At 36.6% G+C, this 18,103-nt stretch overlaps 2 protein-coding genes across 4 annotated transcripts in view; one reads left to right on the top strand and one right to left on the bottom strand.

Moving 5' to 3' along the window:
- Positions 1 to 18,103, bottom strand: part of LOC139151902 (probable endonuclease 4) — a 577,101-nt gene that overhangs the window by 254,048 nt on the left and 304,950 nt on the right. The gene's annotated exons all lie outside the window — the stretch shown is intronic.
- Positions 75 to 8,335, top strand: LOC139151891 (DNA polymerase delta subunit 2-like). Of its 3 annotated transcripts, none has more exons than XM_070724924.1 (11): positions 75 to 217; positions 769 to 1,126; positions 1,715 to 1,836; positions 2,432 to 2,555; positions 3,602 to 3,716; positions 4,084 to 4,279; positions 5,055 to 5,135; positions 5,774 to 5,931; positions 6,378 to 6,505; positions 6,994 to 7,095; positions 7,741 to 8,335. In XM_070724924.1, exons 2-11 carry the CDS (start codon positions 940 to 942, stop codon positions 7,908 to 7,910), a joined length of 1,383 nt encoding a protein of 460 aa, XP_070581025.1. In that variant the 5' UTR covers positions 75 to 217; positions 769 to 939; the 3' UTR covers positions 7,911 to 8,335. The 3 variants fall into 3 exon arrangements, with proteins under 3 accessions (XP_070581025.1, XP_070581027.1, XP_070581026.1); XM_070724925.1 differs by having other exon boundaries at positions 78 to 223; XM_070724926.1 differs by lacking the exon at positions 5,055 to 5,135.

Raw genomic sequence — 18,103 nt, 5'->3', positions numbered from 1 at the left:
TTATTCCCAAATAAGATAAATTTTTCGAGGATACAAACTTTAATCATCACGAAAGTGGCAAAAAATTATAGTTTAAGAGTTCAGAGGTCAAAGGCTATACAAGGTGGCGGGAAACGAAAAAGGTGTACTTGTGCGAAAACTTGGTGAAACTATAGACAGTTTGACTCCTACTGTCTATGGCGAAACCAAAAGCAAAGCAAAGGAACGTTCAATCCAGGTTTGTGTAAGTCGATAATATTAACAGCAAATTTAAAAGGCAAAGCTTTTATCCGGTTTCTTTTAGCACAAATTTCAGGATACCATACCAGTGGCAGTACAGTGAGAACCACAAAATCGTGTTTTGGTGAAGCGTAATGTGTGACTGTGACTTCATTCATACATTCATTCATTGTACCAACACACATGGAGGTACTTCTGGTACCTCCATGGTACCACATAGTCTTCATACAATGTACACTAACCATGATACTGAAAAGTTGCAACTTGTTGTAGTTCCGTCGCCCACAACTTTCCCCGGCGATTTTTGGTGTTGTGCCATGATCCAAAATCGCCGAAGAACGTTGTGGGCTACCAGAACTGCATCAATAGGCATAATTTTACAAGTGGTATAGCCACAAACTGATGACGTCAAATCGCCGTACACAAAACACAAGATGCCTTGTAATTAGGGCACTGTGTATTGTGTACAACAATTTGACGTCATCAGTTTGTGGCTATACCTCTTGTAAAATGGTGCCCAGCAATATGTACATCTTACTCGATCAACAGTGACATGCTCAAGCTTGGAGATTGCAAGGGAGGAGTGTGAAGAGATTCTGATTTTCAAGATCCACACCCATTATTTTTGTGGATGTGCCAAGCCCGGACTCACGACACAATATCACAAAACGTTTCTACCATAACAATTTTAACCATATCAAAGAACTTGAAATATACGAGATGTCACTGTTATCAGAGCCTGTAGAACAACAAGTTGAATTCCAAAGGCCCTCCTGTTCCTATGAAAACTTGTCTGAAAGGTTTCGACTGAAGGACCCGAGCTTCAGTCGTCAGTATGCTCATTTGTACGCTGAACGGCTGTTGTCGATGAGACCCATGTTAGTAAAAGCATGCAAAAATAAGTGGGGTAAGTGAAAAATTTGTTAATTACTTTGCATAGTAAAGTTACAATTACTAATTGAATATTTATACAAGATAATATGTTTATTGTTTGTTTTTCAACAAGAGTCATTTAGTTTCAACTGTCTATCTGTCTTTATTTTACTGCATGATTTGTATGCATATCACACTAAAACAGTGCATTGCCAGTTAAAGCTGTCAACTATAAACATTTACATCACAGCTCTTTGGGATGTAACCTCTGTAATCAGTGGCTTTAATGTGTCTTAAAGGCCAAAAAAAAATATTCTGTTCATAAAGATGCCTTTTTGAAATAGGGTAGGTGAGTCAGGAACTCTTTTTATTTTAATGGGTGGGACCCATTGAGAAACAGCAAAATCTGGCACAATCATGTGTCAGTTTTAATAATGTGATGAAAATGGTTATGAGAGGGTTTTAAAAACTGGTAGGTTGGATTACCAGAAACACATTTTTATTTGGCTTTATTGCTAACACAAGGTGTTAATGATTTTTCCATCTCTTTAGTCATGAATAACTGTAGGTGCATGACTGTGTAGTAACCCTTTTGTGTGACTTCAATTTCATATTGAAACAGGAGCAGATGTAGTAATTGACAAGTTGTGCGATGTCAAACTTGGAAAGAAGTGTTGTATCATTGGAACACTGTTCAAGCACATGGAACTCAAACCTAGTATTCTCAAGGAAATCAGTGAAGAGGTACAATAACTCTTTCCTACACAGTGTCAAATGGCGGATTACGACAAGACAAAGTTTGCTTTTCTCAAATATGGTACACATTCTTGCATTGAATATATTTGTAATTGGAAAAATCTTTCCAGATAATAGTATTTCTAAATCTATTATAGTATGCAGCATATCCAAAATTCTCTCAATTTCTAAGGATGTTTGAAACAGTGGTGAAATTCGTACAAGGATATCTTTTAAAGTTTCTGTAGATTATAGTTACAATTTATTTTTCACTTTGCTCTTCTGGAGATTTTTCTGGGGAGATTTGCTGAGCAAAAATCATTGACAATAATTTTTTTGCTGCCATTATGACTTAAAAATCACATGTGAACTTAAAAGTCTGCCAATAGCAGTGTGTAAATTTATACAATTTTATGCATGCCGTGGAAAATTCAAAAATGTAATTTTGAAAATTTTGGACATCAAAGACAAAAGTTTTCATCCTGGGCTCGCCTTCAAAGATCAAATAGTTCTTGTAGGGAAGAGCATAGGCATGAATTTGAAGGGCTGAATCAGTGGAAAGGGAGGTTTAATGTTTGCATTTCTGTGGAAATTTCATTTACAGCATAATTTGATGCCACAACCCAGCAGACAAAAATATACTGATGACTCAGACCAGCTTATTCTTGAAGATGAATTACAAAGAATTGTCTTAATCGGAAAAATAGATGTTAATACTGCTGTTACAGGTTAGTGCATGGACATCGTTTTTTAGGGTCTATGGTTGGTGTGGTGTGATTCATTTACTTTTAACCCTTTTCCTGCCAAGTCCATATTTCACCATCAGGTCAAGATGGTTAAAATTAATGAAACACAACATATTCCATATGGTGTATTTTAACATAATACTGTACATTTGAAGGCTGTTGAAAACATAAATACTGTAAACTTGATTTTTTTGGACTAAAGATGCTATAACATACCAAGCCAAGCGTGTGAAAATACGTCATGTTTGGGCTCAATACCGCTTTTTACTGACTTGGCTGATGGGGAAGTAATAGTCTTAATACTGTCTGGCAGGAAAAGGGTTCATTTACTTTTAAAGTAAACAGTGGATTAGAAGAAAGTGCAATTTATTTTGAAATGTTGTAATTTCACAGTGATTACATGGATCAAAATCAGCAAGAATATTTCTAAATTGTCTGTTGTACAGAAATACACAAGTTTATTTGAATGAATGATACATTTGGCGTCTCTTTGATGAAAACTGTTGTATAGCTATAAAAGGTGTTTCCTTCTTAATTTTTTCTATGCTTGGAAAATGTGTCTTGCCTCAGTAACTTGCTCATCTGTTTATCTCAAAGGAATGATTGTTAGTCCCCACTTAGACATGCCTCATGTGTTTCAAATTGGGAAAAACAACATAGACCTTAGTCCTATGTGCCCATAGATCTTAACATATACACTCCAGTGACACTTCTTAAAGACCACATTTACCTGCCCCATCAAGACTAATACTCCCCTATTTCAAGTGGGGACTATGTCATTGTCAATGACTTGGTTTTTTTTATATTTGGTGGAGTGACAAACATTTAGCAACATAAATTTTTGCAATAATTTATGGAATATTTTATCTTATATAGGTGTGCAAACTGCTCCATACAAGCGTTGCCCCCACAGCTTGCATTCTACTTCTGTGTCAGTTACTTGAGTCTTGCGCTTGTAGCTTGAGTTACAGTAGCATATTGGAAAGACTGCTAAAACTGATTTACTGATTGATGCACACACCTTTCAGGTATCATAGTAACTGTTTATGGTTGTGAAGTAGAAGGTGGAAAATTTCAAGTTGATGACTACTGTTATGCAGAATTACCAGAACAAATTCCACCAACTCTGGCTGAAAGTGACAGGTAAGATTTTGAATCCATTACCTCCGCAGGTAGATATCTCAGTTCTGAACTTACTTTTATCTGAACCAAAATTTAGTCCCTTTCCAAATTATTTTTAAATCATACTTGTGCAATTGAACATTTAACTTTACCAAGACAGGATTAGTTTTGTTGTGCATGTTTAATTAAGAAAACAACTAAGATCTTATTAAATTGTTGGTCAAATGTGATTGCTGGTAGATATAGACAAAGAAAGGGTAATTTCAAATAACAAGACGTACCCTACATACAGAAATTTTCTCTTGGAAGTCTTCACTAATTGCAAAGGTAATAAACTGACTAGATTAATCATAAGATTTATTTTCAATTATGTCTTTGAAATCTACAGGTATGTGGCATTGGTGTCTGGACTTGGCATTGGAAATGAAGGTCACCACCTCATGAGTCTTCAGCTGTTGGTTGACATGGTGACAGGACAGCTTGGAGAAACTGCAGACCAGGAAAAGTGTTCCAATATTGTCAGGGTTATTGTCGCAGGCAACTCACTGAGCCAGAATACACAGGATAAAGATGCCTTGACTACTGTATGTTTTCAACTTGAATGTGAATCTTAAAACAGAGAAAGAGACGAAACGGCATTTACAGTGTATAATTGTGATAATTAACCAAAATATCCTAAATTTAGGAAAAGACAAAGAAATGAAACATATTAATCTTTTTTGTACAAAATGTAATTTTACGTAAAATCTTATTTGACGCCTCACAAAATATGAAAAAAAATTGACAGTCAAACAGCAACCAATAACTTGTAAATTTTGATACTTCAGAAATAAACTTACGTAACCAACCTGCTTGTGGAAATTGAACAGGTTACATATCACACCAAATGAAACTTCTTGAAGATGGCATGATCTGCAAATTCTTGAGAAATTAAATATACATTCAATTAAATTCAGTCTGCTAACTGTGAAGTGTGTAACCAATAGGAGAAAAAGGGGTAAACCTTGTTGTCTTCTCTCAAAATGTTCATTATGTTAGACTGATCACCCCAATGCGAAAGCCCTGACCATGTGATAAAAGATCAGTATAAACTTTCATATATGGGACATAATCATCAGAGTTGATATTTCTTAACCTTTGAAGTTCAGATTGTTGATTGTTTGCTGGGCATAGTAGATTTTTGAGATCCTACTTATCATGTGACCTGTACAGCTCAAACCTGTTACACCACAGTTTTGCCTCATACTTTTGAAGTGAAAAAGACTTGTATCTTTCTATATGCACATGTCATGAATTTCTCTAGGATAGAAATGTCCATCAGGGAAGTTAGAAAAATGACAGCAAACTTTTCTCATTCAGGCCAAATATCTAACAAAGAAAGCAGCGGCTGGTAGTGTTGAAGCAGTGAAAACATTGGATGATATTTTAACTCAGTTGGTGGTAAGACATTGTTGTAACATTTGTAGGCCATCTTATCTTTCAAGCTTCAGTAGATATAGTAATAATATACTTTCCGTAACAATTGCATAACAACAGTGCCAACAGCACTGATCGTAATTGTAGGCTTTGTTACAAAACAACAGCATGATTATGTACATGGTGTTAGTTGCCGACAGTGACATAAACATGGTATGTACTATCTTGTGTACTGAGGATAAGGTGTCAGGCTGGGAGAAATACCGGTAGAGTTGATTGTCTTTGGCGTAGTAGTGAAAGTTGATATTGTGATGTCGAATAAGCTGAGCAAGTGGTTGGATGTAAAAAATTGCAGAACAAGAGAGGGTCTAGCACTGAACTCTGTGGGACTCTAAATTGCAGATGTTGAGTTTTTGACATTGAGTCATGCATGAATACAAACTACTGTCTGCTGTTGCAATATTATGAAAACCTTTGCTATGAGATGTTTGTAACACCTAAGGAGAACCATAAGTACACATTAGCCATCATCCAGTTACAAAAGAATATCATTTTCATGAGTCTTTTTCACAAAATTTCTAAGTCTCTTGAAGATGCATGTTAGTGATAGAAATATCACCATTTGGAATCAGCCCTGTTGCATTATGTCAAATTTTTTTCAGAGTTGTGTACCAGTTGATTTAATGGCAGGTGAATATGATCCAGCCAATCACACTATGCCACAGCAACCGTTGCATCGCTGTATGTTTCCTCAAGCAATGGTCTACCCAACATTACAAACAGTGACCAATCCCTATGATGCAAACATTGGAGGAATGCGGTGATTATAGCCAATGTTCTATCAAAATTCTTAGAAAAGGATTTCTTTCTGACATATACTGTAGTTAAGAGGTTGAACTTCCAGCAGTCTTGATACAAAGAATACCAAATTTAGCATGTAATACACATGAACGCAACAAAAGTTAGCAGTTAGCATGTTAAAAAACAAAACATAATGTGAAGTGTTTTACAAATAGCTCCTCTTCTCCAGTTAAAGAGACTTTTTACTTAACTTTTTTCACAAATATCAGTTTTGCAACGTTACAGAAGTTTGTTTTCCTTCTTTAGTTACAACAAAGGTATCCCTTGTGAACTAACAAAGTCTGCTGTTTATTATTAACCTCTGAAAATTCTCAGAAACCAAGAGTATTGTCACATTTATCAATTATTTATGTCTCTATTTATTTATGTATGTATTTATTTGTTTATGTATTTATTTATTTACAGATTCCTTGGCACTGCAGGACAAAATATTGATGATATTTATAGATTCAGTACAATGGAGGATGCGCTGGAGATACTTGAGAAGACTTTGATGTCTTGCCACATGGCACCCACTGCTCCTGATACATTAGGTAACTACATAATACTGAATGGAAAAGTTTTCCGCAATAAATCCAATATTTGTACAGTGCAAGACATGTCTCCTTAGTGCACTCTTACAAATACAGGGAGTACACTAAACTTACTTATTGTCAAGTCTGCAATGTCCATGATTGAGATTGCCATTTGCTTTTGCAAAATGGACCTAAGTTATCAAAAATAATGTCAATGTCTTGGTGATTTCTGAAAAACATTGTCAAATGACATAGTCTGCAACAGTCATGATTTTGTTAGGAATTGCCAGGTGAATAAGAAATGTCCCAACACTTGCATTTGTTTACAGGGTAAATGTCGGATCCGTTTTCTCACAAGCACACACTTGAAAGATTTGATGGTATACAGAAAAAGTGATTTGCATAAATTGGTAACAGTAATGTTATTTTCACGGTATGATAATATGACACACTCATGTGTTTTTATGTTATTAAATTTCAATCTTTCCTGTCTGTTTGTCTTTTAGCCTGTTATCCATTTTACTCAGAAGATCCATTTATTCTGAATGAATGTCCACACATCTACTTTGCTGGCAATCAACAGAAATTCCAAACTAAAGTTGTTGACAGTAAGTGCTAAACTTTGTCTCTATTATTTTGATCATTAGTTCGCACCTCGAAGTTGAAAGACTTAAATTTTGCTCTAACTTTCCTCAAGCAAGCTTCAATCATTCTCTTTAAAAATTAAGAATAAAAATTTGAGGTCACCGTGCAAATTTTGTACTAGAGAAACAAATTGACCAATATTTACTATATTTGAAATTCAAAATGGCCGCTGTCCCTGTGTTATATCTCTATGGGGAAAATGAAATTCCCGAGTTTCACAAAACTAAGCCAATGAAAATTGTATTTACCACGTAACCTTCAAAATGAACACCAACAAGTTGCAGGCCAACAGAATAATGTAAAAGTTTGAGAGTCTGGCCATCCCTTCCCGAGGCACACTCTATCTAAACAGAAAGAGATATTTTCTTCAGATTCATTTTGTAAATACTTTTCAAATCGGTGATTTCCCATTCTGTTGCCTTTTGAGTAACAATCGGGCAACCAGTATGACGTGAAATTTTAGCTAGTATGGTTGTCCTAGATAGAACATTTTATGTTGACTTCAAGTTTGGAAGGGAACTCAGCTTTATGAGGAATTGTGGAGGTGAGAGTTAATGTTTTTGAAGGTTTAACTGCAAATTTTTTTATTGTTTTTCTTCTACTTGCAGATATAATGGGACAAAAAGTGGTATTAGTCTGTGTGCCAAAATTTTGCCTGACAAATACTTGTGTACTTCTCAACCTACGCACAATGGAGTGTGAAGCAATGACTTTCTCTAGTCATCTGACACCTCTCTCAAACGGACACAGTGATGTTGAAATGGCAGAGGCTGACTAAAATACAGTACTTGTCTGGACATAACCCCTTGGCTTGGCAACACAAAACTGCAGCTCTACTAGGGAAGAGGCTAACCTAGCAAAGTGACGTTTTCTACTACATATGCTAATTTATGCAGGATTATTGATCACCATTCAAACTTCCAATCACCGTCAAAAATCTAGGATGTACTTCCAAAGAAATTGTGAAGGATGAAAAATATCTCCTGATAAGTTTTGATTGAGCATCCTCACAATCTCATGAACTTGTCATGCCACAATCGATGCTGATACACAACTATAGCCTGCCAACAGACAGCAAATTCAGCAATGATTTCACAACCTAAATGACATATTATTTTATATTTCTGTTCCAAATCAAAGAAACAACTTGGTGAAATTTCCACTTGAATTGTATCTTGAAATAAAAAGTAAACGTGGAACATAGACGTCATGTGTGTTGCATCGATTTAAAACATATGAATATGCATAGGTAGCATGTGAAAGCAGCTTAACTTTTCAAGATCAAATGTCAGCATTTTGTGACAACAAGATAGCAGTGAAATTCACAAGAGTCCCCAGTAAAGACTTGACAGATGCAAATTTAACTGCTTCAAATAAATGAAATTGCGTGTTCATAGTATGAAGACAAGTGTCATCGATGCGAACAGAAATAAAAACTGGGATGTCAAGAGTTGCACTGTTTGATTAGGTAACTGGGCCACATAGGGTCAGTATTCGTGAAGTACCAGAAAAATTTACGTTCATTTGAACTTCAGTGTTGCATTATTTCAACACCTTTTACCAGTTTGGTCTGAAAGTGAATTTTACCAACTACATCAATCCATTACATTACACTTTCCTAACCTTTCCATTTGAGCGTAACTAGGGTATGGACTGGTACAGCATTTTTCAACAATCCTCTAAAAGTAGTGGAGGAACTCCTACATGGGCAAGGAGTTATGCTCATACAAGTACTGTAAAGAAAGAATCATTTTATGAAAAAAGTGTTTCAAAATTTCATACACAGACTCATCAAGTTAACAGCCATTCTGTGGTTTAATAATTGGAAAGCTTCAGTGAAGGCAAAGTTTTTGATGCCATACAGCCAAAATGTTAGCTGTATGGATAGCCATGTCAGAGTATTCTGAATTTAGCTCTGTGCTTCAACAGAAGATATCCAGAAGACGAAGAATTGTTACATTTTTTCATGCAGAACATTAATTTCAGTAATTAGGCCATATATAAATAAAGAATGTACTCATTTGAATCAGACTTCGGAGATTCATTGATCACACATAGGCTTATTTATTGTAAGTAGCTGTCTTCTGAACCTTTTTTCATTTGTATAGTTTCACATATTAGAATTTGATCATATTCCTGAAACTGAAAGAGTAATTCACAATACCGTCCTCTGAACCCAAGCACACACAATAGATATTGGAGAAAGCAGTGCCATAATTTCATGGTATATGACAGGAATGATATTGTAATGAGCTCACTTTTTTGTAACTCAATCTTTAAAAGAAGAGGTATTAAAGTTAACAATGTCAACTTATTACCTATACAGTTTGTTGTTCATACCATGTCTATAATTAGGAGTTTGCGCTGGTGACAAAGAAAACGAAAGAGTACTCTACATCCTTGTTGACTGCTTTTTTTACTATTTAGGTATTTTTTTCAATGAAAAAATGTACAAATTAACCAATTGACTGTGACCTTTCATATACTACAGAAGGTAGATATAAATAAAAAATCTTAGGTCTACTACCGAAATAAGAAAATTGAAAAAAGTAAATCCCTTACATATGATCTGTAAATTCATCAATTACTTTTAGTTCTCTTTTTAAAATTTTTACTACAGTGACAGTAAATTCATCAAGAAAGCAAGTTACTCTTCTATAAATGTTGGTAATCTGGCCTTTATAGACTGCAAAAGTGGCTAACATTAGTAACAAATTTTAAAAAGTGAAATTATTGCATGTTATTTGATATCTAAAGATTACTTGAGAAACGTAACATGTACTTGTGAACCTGACATTGAATACCTCATTGCCAACATTAACCTTTTACCTACCAGACAGTATCACTTCCCCATCTGCCAGGTCAGTAAAAAGGAGTATTGAGCCAAAACCATATGTATTTTCACCCACTTGGCTTGGTATGTTATAGCAGCTATAGTCTGTAAAAATCATGTTTACAGTATCTCTGTCTTCAGGGACCTTCAAATCTTCAAGTCTTTGTTAAAATGCACTATATGGGACATGTTTTGCTTTACTAGTTTTGACCAACTTGACCTGATGGTGAAATATGAACTTGGCAGGTAAAGAGTTAAAGTGTTTTGAAAAAGGTGTTTAGGATAAACATTCAAACAAGAAATGTTTGCCATTTTCTTTTGACAACTTTTACAAAATGAATTTTTTCAGCTTCAATTTAAATAGATTTAAACCGGCAATTTGTCTTATGGTAGGAAGTAATTAAATTTGCAACTTTTTTGACAATTTTAATTTTCATCTCCTACAGTAGCTTCCAGTTTGGAAATTTTCTGTTGATTTCCAAATAATTGATGTGTAACAATTTTGAACACTTTTTTGTAAAAATGATCAATAAAAATCTTTACATTTAATAAACTAAAATATGTCTTTGTTTTCCAGTACTGTCATATCTTGTAACACTGTTGCTTTTGTTTTGTTGACAACAATGGTATATCTTGTTTGAGCCACAATCTCTATCCACCCTTTTGGCTTGGCATGTTTAACAATGTTATACCGTATAATCCAATTTCTTCAATTTTCAGTCAACAGATTATTTAGCCTTCTGTGAGGAGAGTGCCATTTTTGAAGAAATCAGCAACATGTACAATTTATTCTTTAAAGAACGGAGCTTTCTATTACATCTGATTTCTCCAAATTACTTGACTGATCATCTTGCATTTTGGATTAGGTAAAATAATATTGCTTTTCATTAATCTCATACCGATACCGAGATGTAATTGCGTCCTGCAAAAGCACACCCAGCATCGGTATACCACTTGATTTTGACCAGTTCACGATATTTGTACACGGGCTAACACTCTAAATTGAAATTCTGGCGTCAAAAAAGGAATTTTTCTCTAGCTGTCCAACCGTGCTATATTGTGAATGAAGCACAGTCATTTTCACATCTCAACCAATCAGATCGCAGAGTAGTTTGTATCATATCTTGTCTTGCAAGTCTGTTGACATTGCATACAAATGATGTTGGTGCAATTTTGCTGAGCCAATGATAATGGTAGTATTTGCCAGGTGAGGTTTGTATCATTGCAGGACTTGGTCACCCAACAACCTTTTAGAACTTTCCAATGTGATTCAGTGTTGACCATTTGTAGTCCACCTTGATCTAATTTATTAATTATACTTCCTTTCCTTTTTGGACACCGTGGTGCGAAGCACCAAAGGTGTCCTATGTCGCCACAATGTCTGTGTGTGTGTCCGTCTGTCCGTCCGTCCATAGACAGATTTTGTTCCACTCATAACTTAAGAACCCTTAGGTCCAATGTCATGCAATTTGGTATTTGGTATTATCATGATGAGACTTAGATCTGATTAGATTTTGGTGGGTGTGGCTTATTAATTAATTGCTCATTTGCATATTTTTATGACTTTTCGTTCACTGCAGATATCTCAGAGACGCCTGGAGCGTTTCGTTCAAACTTGGTACAAAGATAGTACTCTACCTCATACAGATGCACCTTGATTTGTTTCACAATGCGATCAAATTTGGCTGTGTTAGAGGACTTTTTAGTTTTCACCCCATAGACTCCCATGTATAAGGCAGTCCATAGATTCCCATGTTTAAAGGTCTGGTGAAATGGTCCCGGTCGTGTGACAGAATATCTTCCAGGAGGTCAATACTATTACACTCGCAACAAAATTGCAACCTAAAAGTACGCGCAAGTGTTAATTTTTTTGATATTTCTATGCGCGGCTTTCATGGGGTCATTTTGCGACACTCAGGTCACGCCCTCAGCGGGAGTCAAGGTTGGCCGTCTGTGACGTCACAGTTGTGTTCATTTACATCGAATAGCGGTCCAACGCCGCCTTATCTCTGCCAGGTATCCGCTAACAAAACAGGCTTCGCGCTGCCCATTCGCCACGTTCGCCAATGCGAATCGAAATCCGAAGTGGCGAAAAAGAATCGATCCTAATTCGCCACAGTGGCGAAACTGATTTTTGTTTAAAAAATATGGTAAATAAAGAAAAAACGTGGGTTTTTTAGTCTTTTGTTTAATCTGCGCTTCTCTCTCGGCGATTCGCAAAAACTGTGTCTACTTCCGTATTATTGCGTTCTTTCCGTCGCGTCGTACTTATTGCAATCGAGCCAAGTCTCGCGAGAGATTTGACGTCATCTAGTCTAGTGTACAGCATGCATAAATGGCTCTCGCGAGAATTGAAACTTATACACACGCAATCGAGCCCTTGTGATAAATTTGACGTCATTTTGTCCAGTGTACAGCGGGCATAGGAACGCTCGCTCGCGAGAATTGAAACTTTTGCTATACATAGCAGACATACGCATTTTAATCGAGGCAACAAGGTTCGGTGTTAAAGTTGATTTACACTGATTGCGGTCTAGATGTTCTGTGTTGTGCATTTTAATCACGGTCTTAAACATTCCATGTTGTGGTCGAGTTGCATCGCGTTCCTCGTGGTCCGGTATTCCCCGTTGTTCTTCAATTTAGCCTCAGTAATTGCCGTCCCAACGACGCGTTCCGTGTTGCTGTCGATTTGTATCATGGAGGACTCTACCTCCATGATTTGTATCGCGATCTCTACGTTCCGTGTTGTTGTTCGTTTTTAATGGTAGTCTCAACGTTCAGTGTTGCTGTTCATGCAGCTGATTTGCATCGTGGTTCCAACCTTCCGTGTCGTAGTTGTACTAGTGCATTTTAATCACGGTCCCATTTACGTTTTTTACTGTCGATTTGCATTGCGGTCACGACGTTCCGTGTTGTAGACTAGTGCATTTTAATGGCAGTCACAACGTTCAGTGTTGGTGTTCATGCAGTTGACTTGCATTGCGGTCCCAACCTTCTGTGTAGCGAGTAGCGAGGCAGGCTCAGCCGAGGGACCGTGGCCGATCGTACGAACCAGCCGAGACAAGCACATTATGGTTCAAACACTCCACACTTGACGGGAACTTGAAAAAGTTTACAGTTGAGCCGTTCATGTTCTTGCCGCTGTCACAGCCACCAAAAGAACAACGTCTTCCCAAAGTGAAGGAGGACACTGTCCTGATCATGTAAGCGGAAACCCTAGAAGTTACCCCCCGTGGGGAGCTTATGGAGGTGTGAAATACTTCACTTCCCGTTATGAGATACGACGTCGGGCAAACTTCGGAAAGCCGAAAAAAGTCGACTGGAGAGGCTCGGGGGACACGCCCACATTGCATTTTCTTTTGCCATATTTCATAATCACGCGCGCTAAACGAAAAAAGAAATGAATGCAACTGTTTTATAGACCATCAACTGTATTTTTGTGATTTTGCAACATGGGCATTTCACCAGACCTTTAAGGCAGTCCATAGACTCCCATGTATAAGGCAGTCCAAAGACTCCCATGTATAAGGCAGTCCATAGACTCCCATGTATAAGGCAGTCCATAGACTCCCATGTATAAGGCAGTCCATAGACTCCCATGTATAAGGCAGTCCATAGACTCCCATGTATAAGGCCAAGAAAAATAAAAATTTAGTTTCTCATCGTATTCATATTGCAAAAAGGATGCAGTGACACAGTTTTTAGTCCCCACAGATAAAGTCCAGGGGCTCATAGATTGGGTCATGTCAGTCCGTTAGTCCATCCATGTGAGTCCATCCGTTCACGCAGATATCTCAGACGCTTTGACAAAATGTCACGTGACCTTTGACCTCAAATATACATATTTGTCCATAACTCGGTAACCACAAGTGCTAAACCTTTCATATATGGTATGATGGGACACCCTATGACGCCACATATTGTACCTCATTAATTATGTGCATATCTAATTTTGAGCAAGCCAATAGAGCTAGAGGTCTGATTTTTGGTATATATGGATAACTTAGCAATACAATTTTTTTTGACAAAATGTCATGTGACCTTGGTGACCTTTGACCTCAAATATACATATTTGTCCATAACTCGGTAACCACAAGTGCTAAACCTTTCATATATGGTATGATGGGACACCCTATGAACGCCACATATTGTACCTCATTAATTATGTGCATATCTAATTTTGAGCGAGCCAATAGAGCCAGAGGTCTGATTTTTGGTATGTACGGATAACTTAGCAATGCAATTTTTTTGACAAAATGTCATGTGACCTTGGTGACCTTTGACCTCAAATATACATATTTGTGCATAACTCAGTAACCACAAGTGCTACACTCTTCATATTTGGTATGATGGGACACCTTATGACGCCACATATTGTACCTCATTAATTATGCACATATCTAATTTTGAGCGAGCCAATAGAGCTAGAGGTCTGATTTTTGGTATATAGGGATAACTTAGCAATACAATTATTTTGACAAAATGTCACGTGACCTCGGTGACCTTTGACCTCAAATATACATATTTGTCCATAACTCAGTAACCACAAGTGCTACACCCTTCATATTTGGTATGATGGGACACCTTATGGCGCCACATATTGTACCTCATTAATTATGCACATATCTAATTTTGAGCGAGCCAATAGAGCTAGAGGTCTGATTTTTGGTATATAGGATAACTTAGCAATACAATTATTTTGACAAAATGTCACGTGACCTTGGTGACCTTTGACCTCAAATATACATATTTGTTCAAAACTCAGTAACCACAAGTGTACACCCTTCATATTTGGTATGATGGGACACCTAATGACGCCACATATTGTACCTCATTAATTATGCACATATCTAATTTTGAGCGAGCCAATAGAGCTAGAGGTCTGATTTTTGGTATATAGGGATAACTTAGCAATACAATTTTTTTGACAAAATGTCACGTGACCTCGGTGACCTTTGACCTCAAATATACATATTTGTCCAAAACTCAGTAACCACAAGTGCTACACCCTTCATATTTGGTATGATGGGACACCTTATGACGCCACATATTGTACCTCATTAATTATGCACATATCTAATTTTGAGCGAGCCAATAGAGCTAGAGGTCTGATTTTTGGTTTCTGTGTGTCGCTACGAGATTCAGTTCCTGCTACGTCTATCTACAGTCACACCAGTGGAGCCAGTACGACATTCGGTAAGAGGTTTATTTTTGTATCTGTATTTAGAGCATGTGTTAACTTTGCGTGTACCGATAATATCTGTGAGTGAATGAGAGTTGAGAAGCTGTGTGCAGAAAGATCTACGGCCTCGAAAGTTATCCAAAGCACATCACTTATAAGTCGTGTCAAAACGTGTGGCAATTGACATCTCACCACACATCGAGTATACAATATGGGCCCTAATTATGGTCTAGTTAAAAAGAGTATCTAAATTTACGAGGGATCGACTGTAATTGTGTTTTCAATATTCACGGAGTTCATTCGAAAAATGTTAGTCCCGTGATGACGACGCCATTGTTTCACAATTAGGGCTTGGGCGTGCATTAAAAACAACCGTTCCCTGATTTCTACCACACTTGGGATTCTTATAGTGGAAACTGAAAGTTCAACCCGATTGCGAGAATTTTTGGTTGTTTTTGGGCATCGTAACTTTTGTGGAGTACGAGTCGGGGGCCCCTGTAAGGTTGTGCCGTCACGGACATAGCGGAGTAAGCGAAATGTGATGTTTACATTGTTCAAACTAGGATATATTTTCATTTTAGCATACCGAGTCTGAAAACAAATGACCCTCCTGGTTTCACTTTAGTAAATTACTATATCTTGTATTTTCACTGATATCGTGAAACTTGCCAAAATGTCCCGATAGAACTTGTAGACCACGCCGTTTTCCCGTTAAACACAATTCCCCGAATGGCGTCATTTTTTATGCCCAATCAGATTGAGCGTTCTTCCGCACGCTTTCCAATACATTCGACATTACATAGTACTGTACAAGATATCATAAGACGTAATCGTTGCTATGATTGGCGGAAGCGTTTTCATGCCCTTCGGCATGTCGATAGGGGCCATAAGGTAAATTTTCTCAGTGAACGCAATATCAAGAAAATACGAGCGTGCGGAAGTGGGGCAAAGAATATGTAAAGACATTTAACACTTCTAAATAAACAACAATTATCAAACGTTTATAACCCATGTGTTGCAAATGTAACTGGCGCATTTTCTTTCCGACCATTGTACGGCGGTGCACGGACAGTGGGCTATCGCCACTGGAAATATTCACAATATAGCAAGGCATTTCTGTGTTCAAGATATGACGGTCGATGAATTTCATTCGGTTGTAAAACGAATTTTAAAATTACCCTCTGTGTCATAGTGTGGCGTTCAAATTATGGCTAAACATTTCAGTTTAAAATGTTGAAAAATAAAGTGTAGTCCACAGTTTGTTTCAACATATGCATATTTATTACTGGTATGTTATTTCATTTCAATAATTTAGCCCATCTTTAGTGTGTATTTTTTATTTCTTTAGTCCATATTTGTTTAGCAGTGTTCTAAAATTTCTGAACAATTTGCAAATTATTCTGATGATATTTCAGATGCATATATTTGTGGTGATGATAACATAGTTGGTACTTTGTACAAAGATTGTAAATTTTGTGCAGTCCAGCTGCAATTGAAACATCAACTGATAATGGTGTATTAGTTTCCTATTGGATTTATATGTCAGAATTGCACAAATCTGTGCTGAATTAGAATAATGACACTGATCAAGAATCCCATCTGATTACAGTTTTACAGTGGCTATTGGGAGAACGTTGTTCGCAGAGGAAATGCAATGTGCACTGAATGTAAAATCAAAATATTTAATATGAAATTTAAATCATTTTAGTGAATCATAGCTAGACAACCTATCTCTGACATATTTTTCTTTCTTTTGCAGTACTGGTATTCACTGTGTCTTTACTGCAGCTGCTTATTAAAAAAGAGCCAAAATAAATCAGAATACACACACTTAGTACACAGACATTTGACAACAACATCCAACAGTGACATTGACAATACATACTAACAAGCAGAGCTTGTTAGTTCTAGAATATACAGAATATTATCTCACATAGTGAGTGTCTGAATATTATTCTGAATTGTATTCCAAAGCACATTCTGAAAGGACTCTTCTGGAATATACAGAATATTATCTCACATAGTGAGTGTCTGAATGTTATTCTGAATTGTATTCCTAAGCACATTCTGAAAGTAACTCTTCTGAAAATTTCACATTCTTTGCCACTGCACCATCTCCCTAATACATACTGATGACCCACGGTGTCCACTCAAGTCTCACTTTGAATTTTGTCATCCTATAGGAATTCATAAAAGAATTTGTTTAAGACCACACTCATTTGCTGAAGGCTTTTTCAATTTTATTAGTTTCTTAACAATTTTTAACTTACAATTTAAGTTCAGGATTATTTGTTAAAACTATGTTCCAAAATTATTGATTATTCAAGTGTGAATTGAATAAGAAGTCGATGTTTGGAGGCACTAAAAATTGCACACTTGTCAAGATAAAGTTATCAGCAACTAAGATGGTCTCATCATACCACCTGTCAGACATGCAAATTTCCTTTGTTACGAACATTAAAAAAAATCAATACCCTTTCTTTTGCCAACACAGATGCAACTTATTCCCTTAGTTTCTTTGAAAATATTGTGTATGGCTGTCAAAAATCTATGTCGACAAAATTACAAAATTGCTATCTCCTCCGCGGAAAAGGGGTTGATCTTCTTATTATTCACAGTGAAGAATCAGAAAATTATGATTATCAGAGCTATGTTGCCAGAATTTTGAAATATGGACCGAGCTGTTCTATGTACAGAAGAAATTTGCTTCAGTTCAGTGAGTTATCTCCGTGTGTACAGATCATGGAGCATTGTGGGTAGCCTCACTTACTGTATACTGTACATAGATTCTCCAGATTCCTCCCGCACATTTCAATGAGCTAACTACCCTTACAAAATGCCAGCTCTAGTGTTTCAGTGCATCAAAGTTGCAATTTACACTAGCTATACATGATCCAACATCAACCAAATTAATAGTTGATTTTTGTGAAGAAGATATTTCATGACTATAAAACCA

This window comes from Ptychodera flava, chromosome 15, assembly GCF_041260155.1.
Source record: "Ptychodera flava strain L36383 chromosome 15, AS_Pfla_20210202, whole genome shotgun sequence".
Classification (NCBI taxonomy): Eukaryota; Metazoa; Hemichordata; class Enteropneusta; family Ptychoderidae; genus Ptychodera; species Ptychodera flava.
The sequence above is the reverse complement of the archived record's forward strand: the minus strand, read 5'-3'. Positions and strand labels throughout refer to the sequence as shown.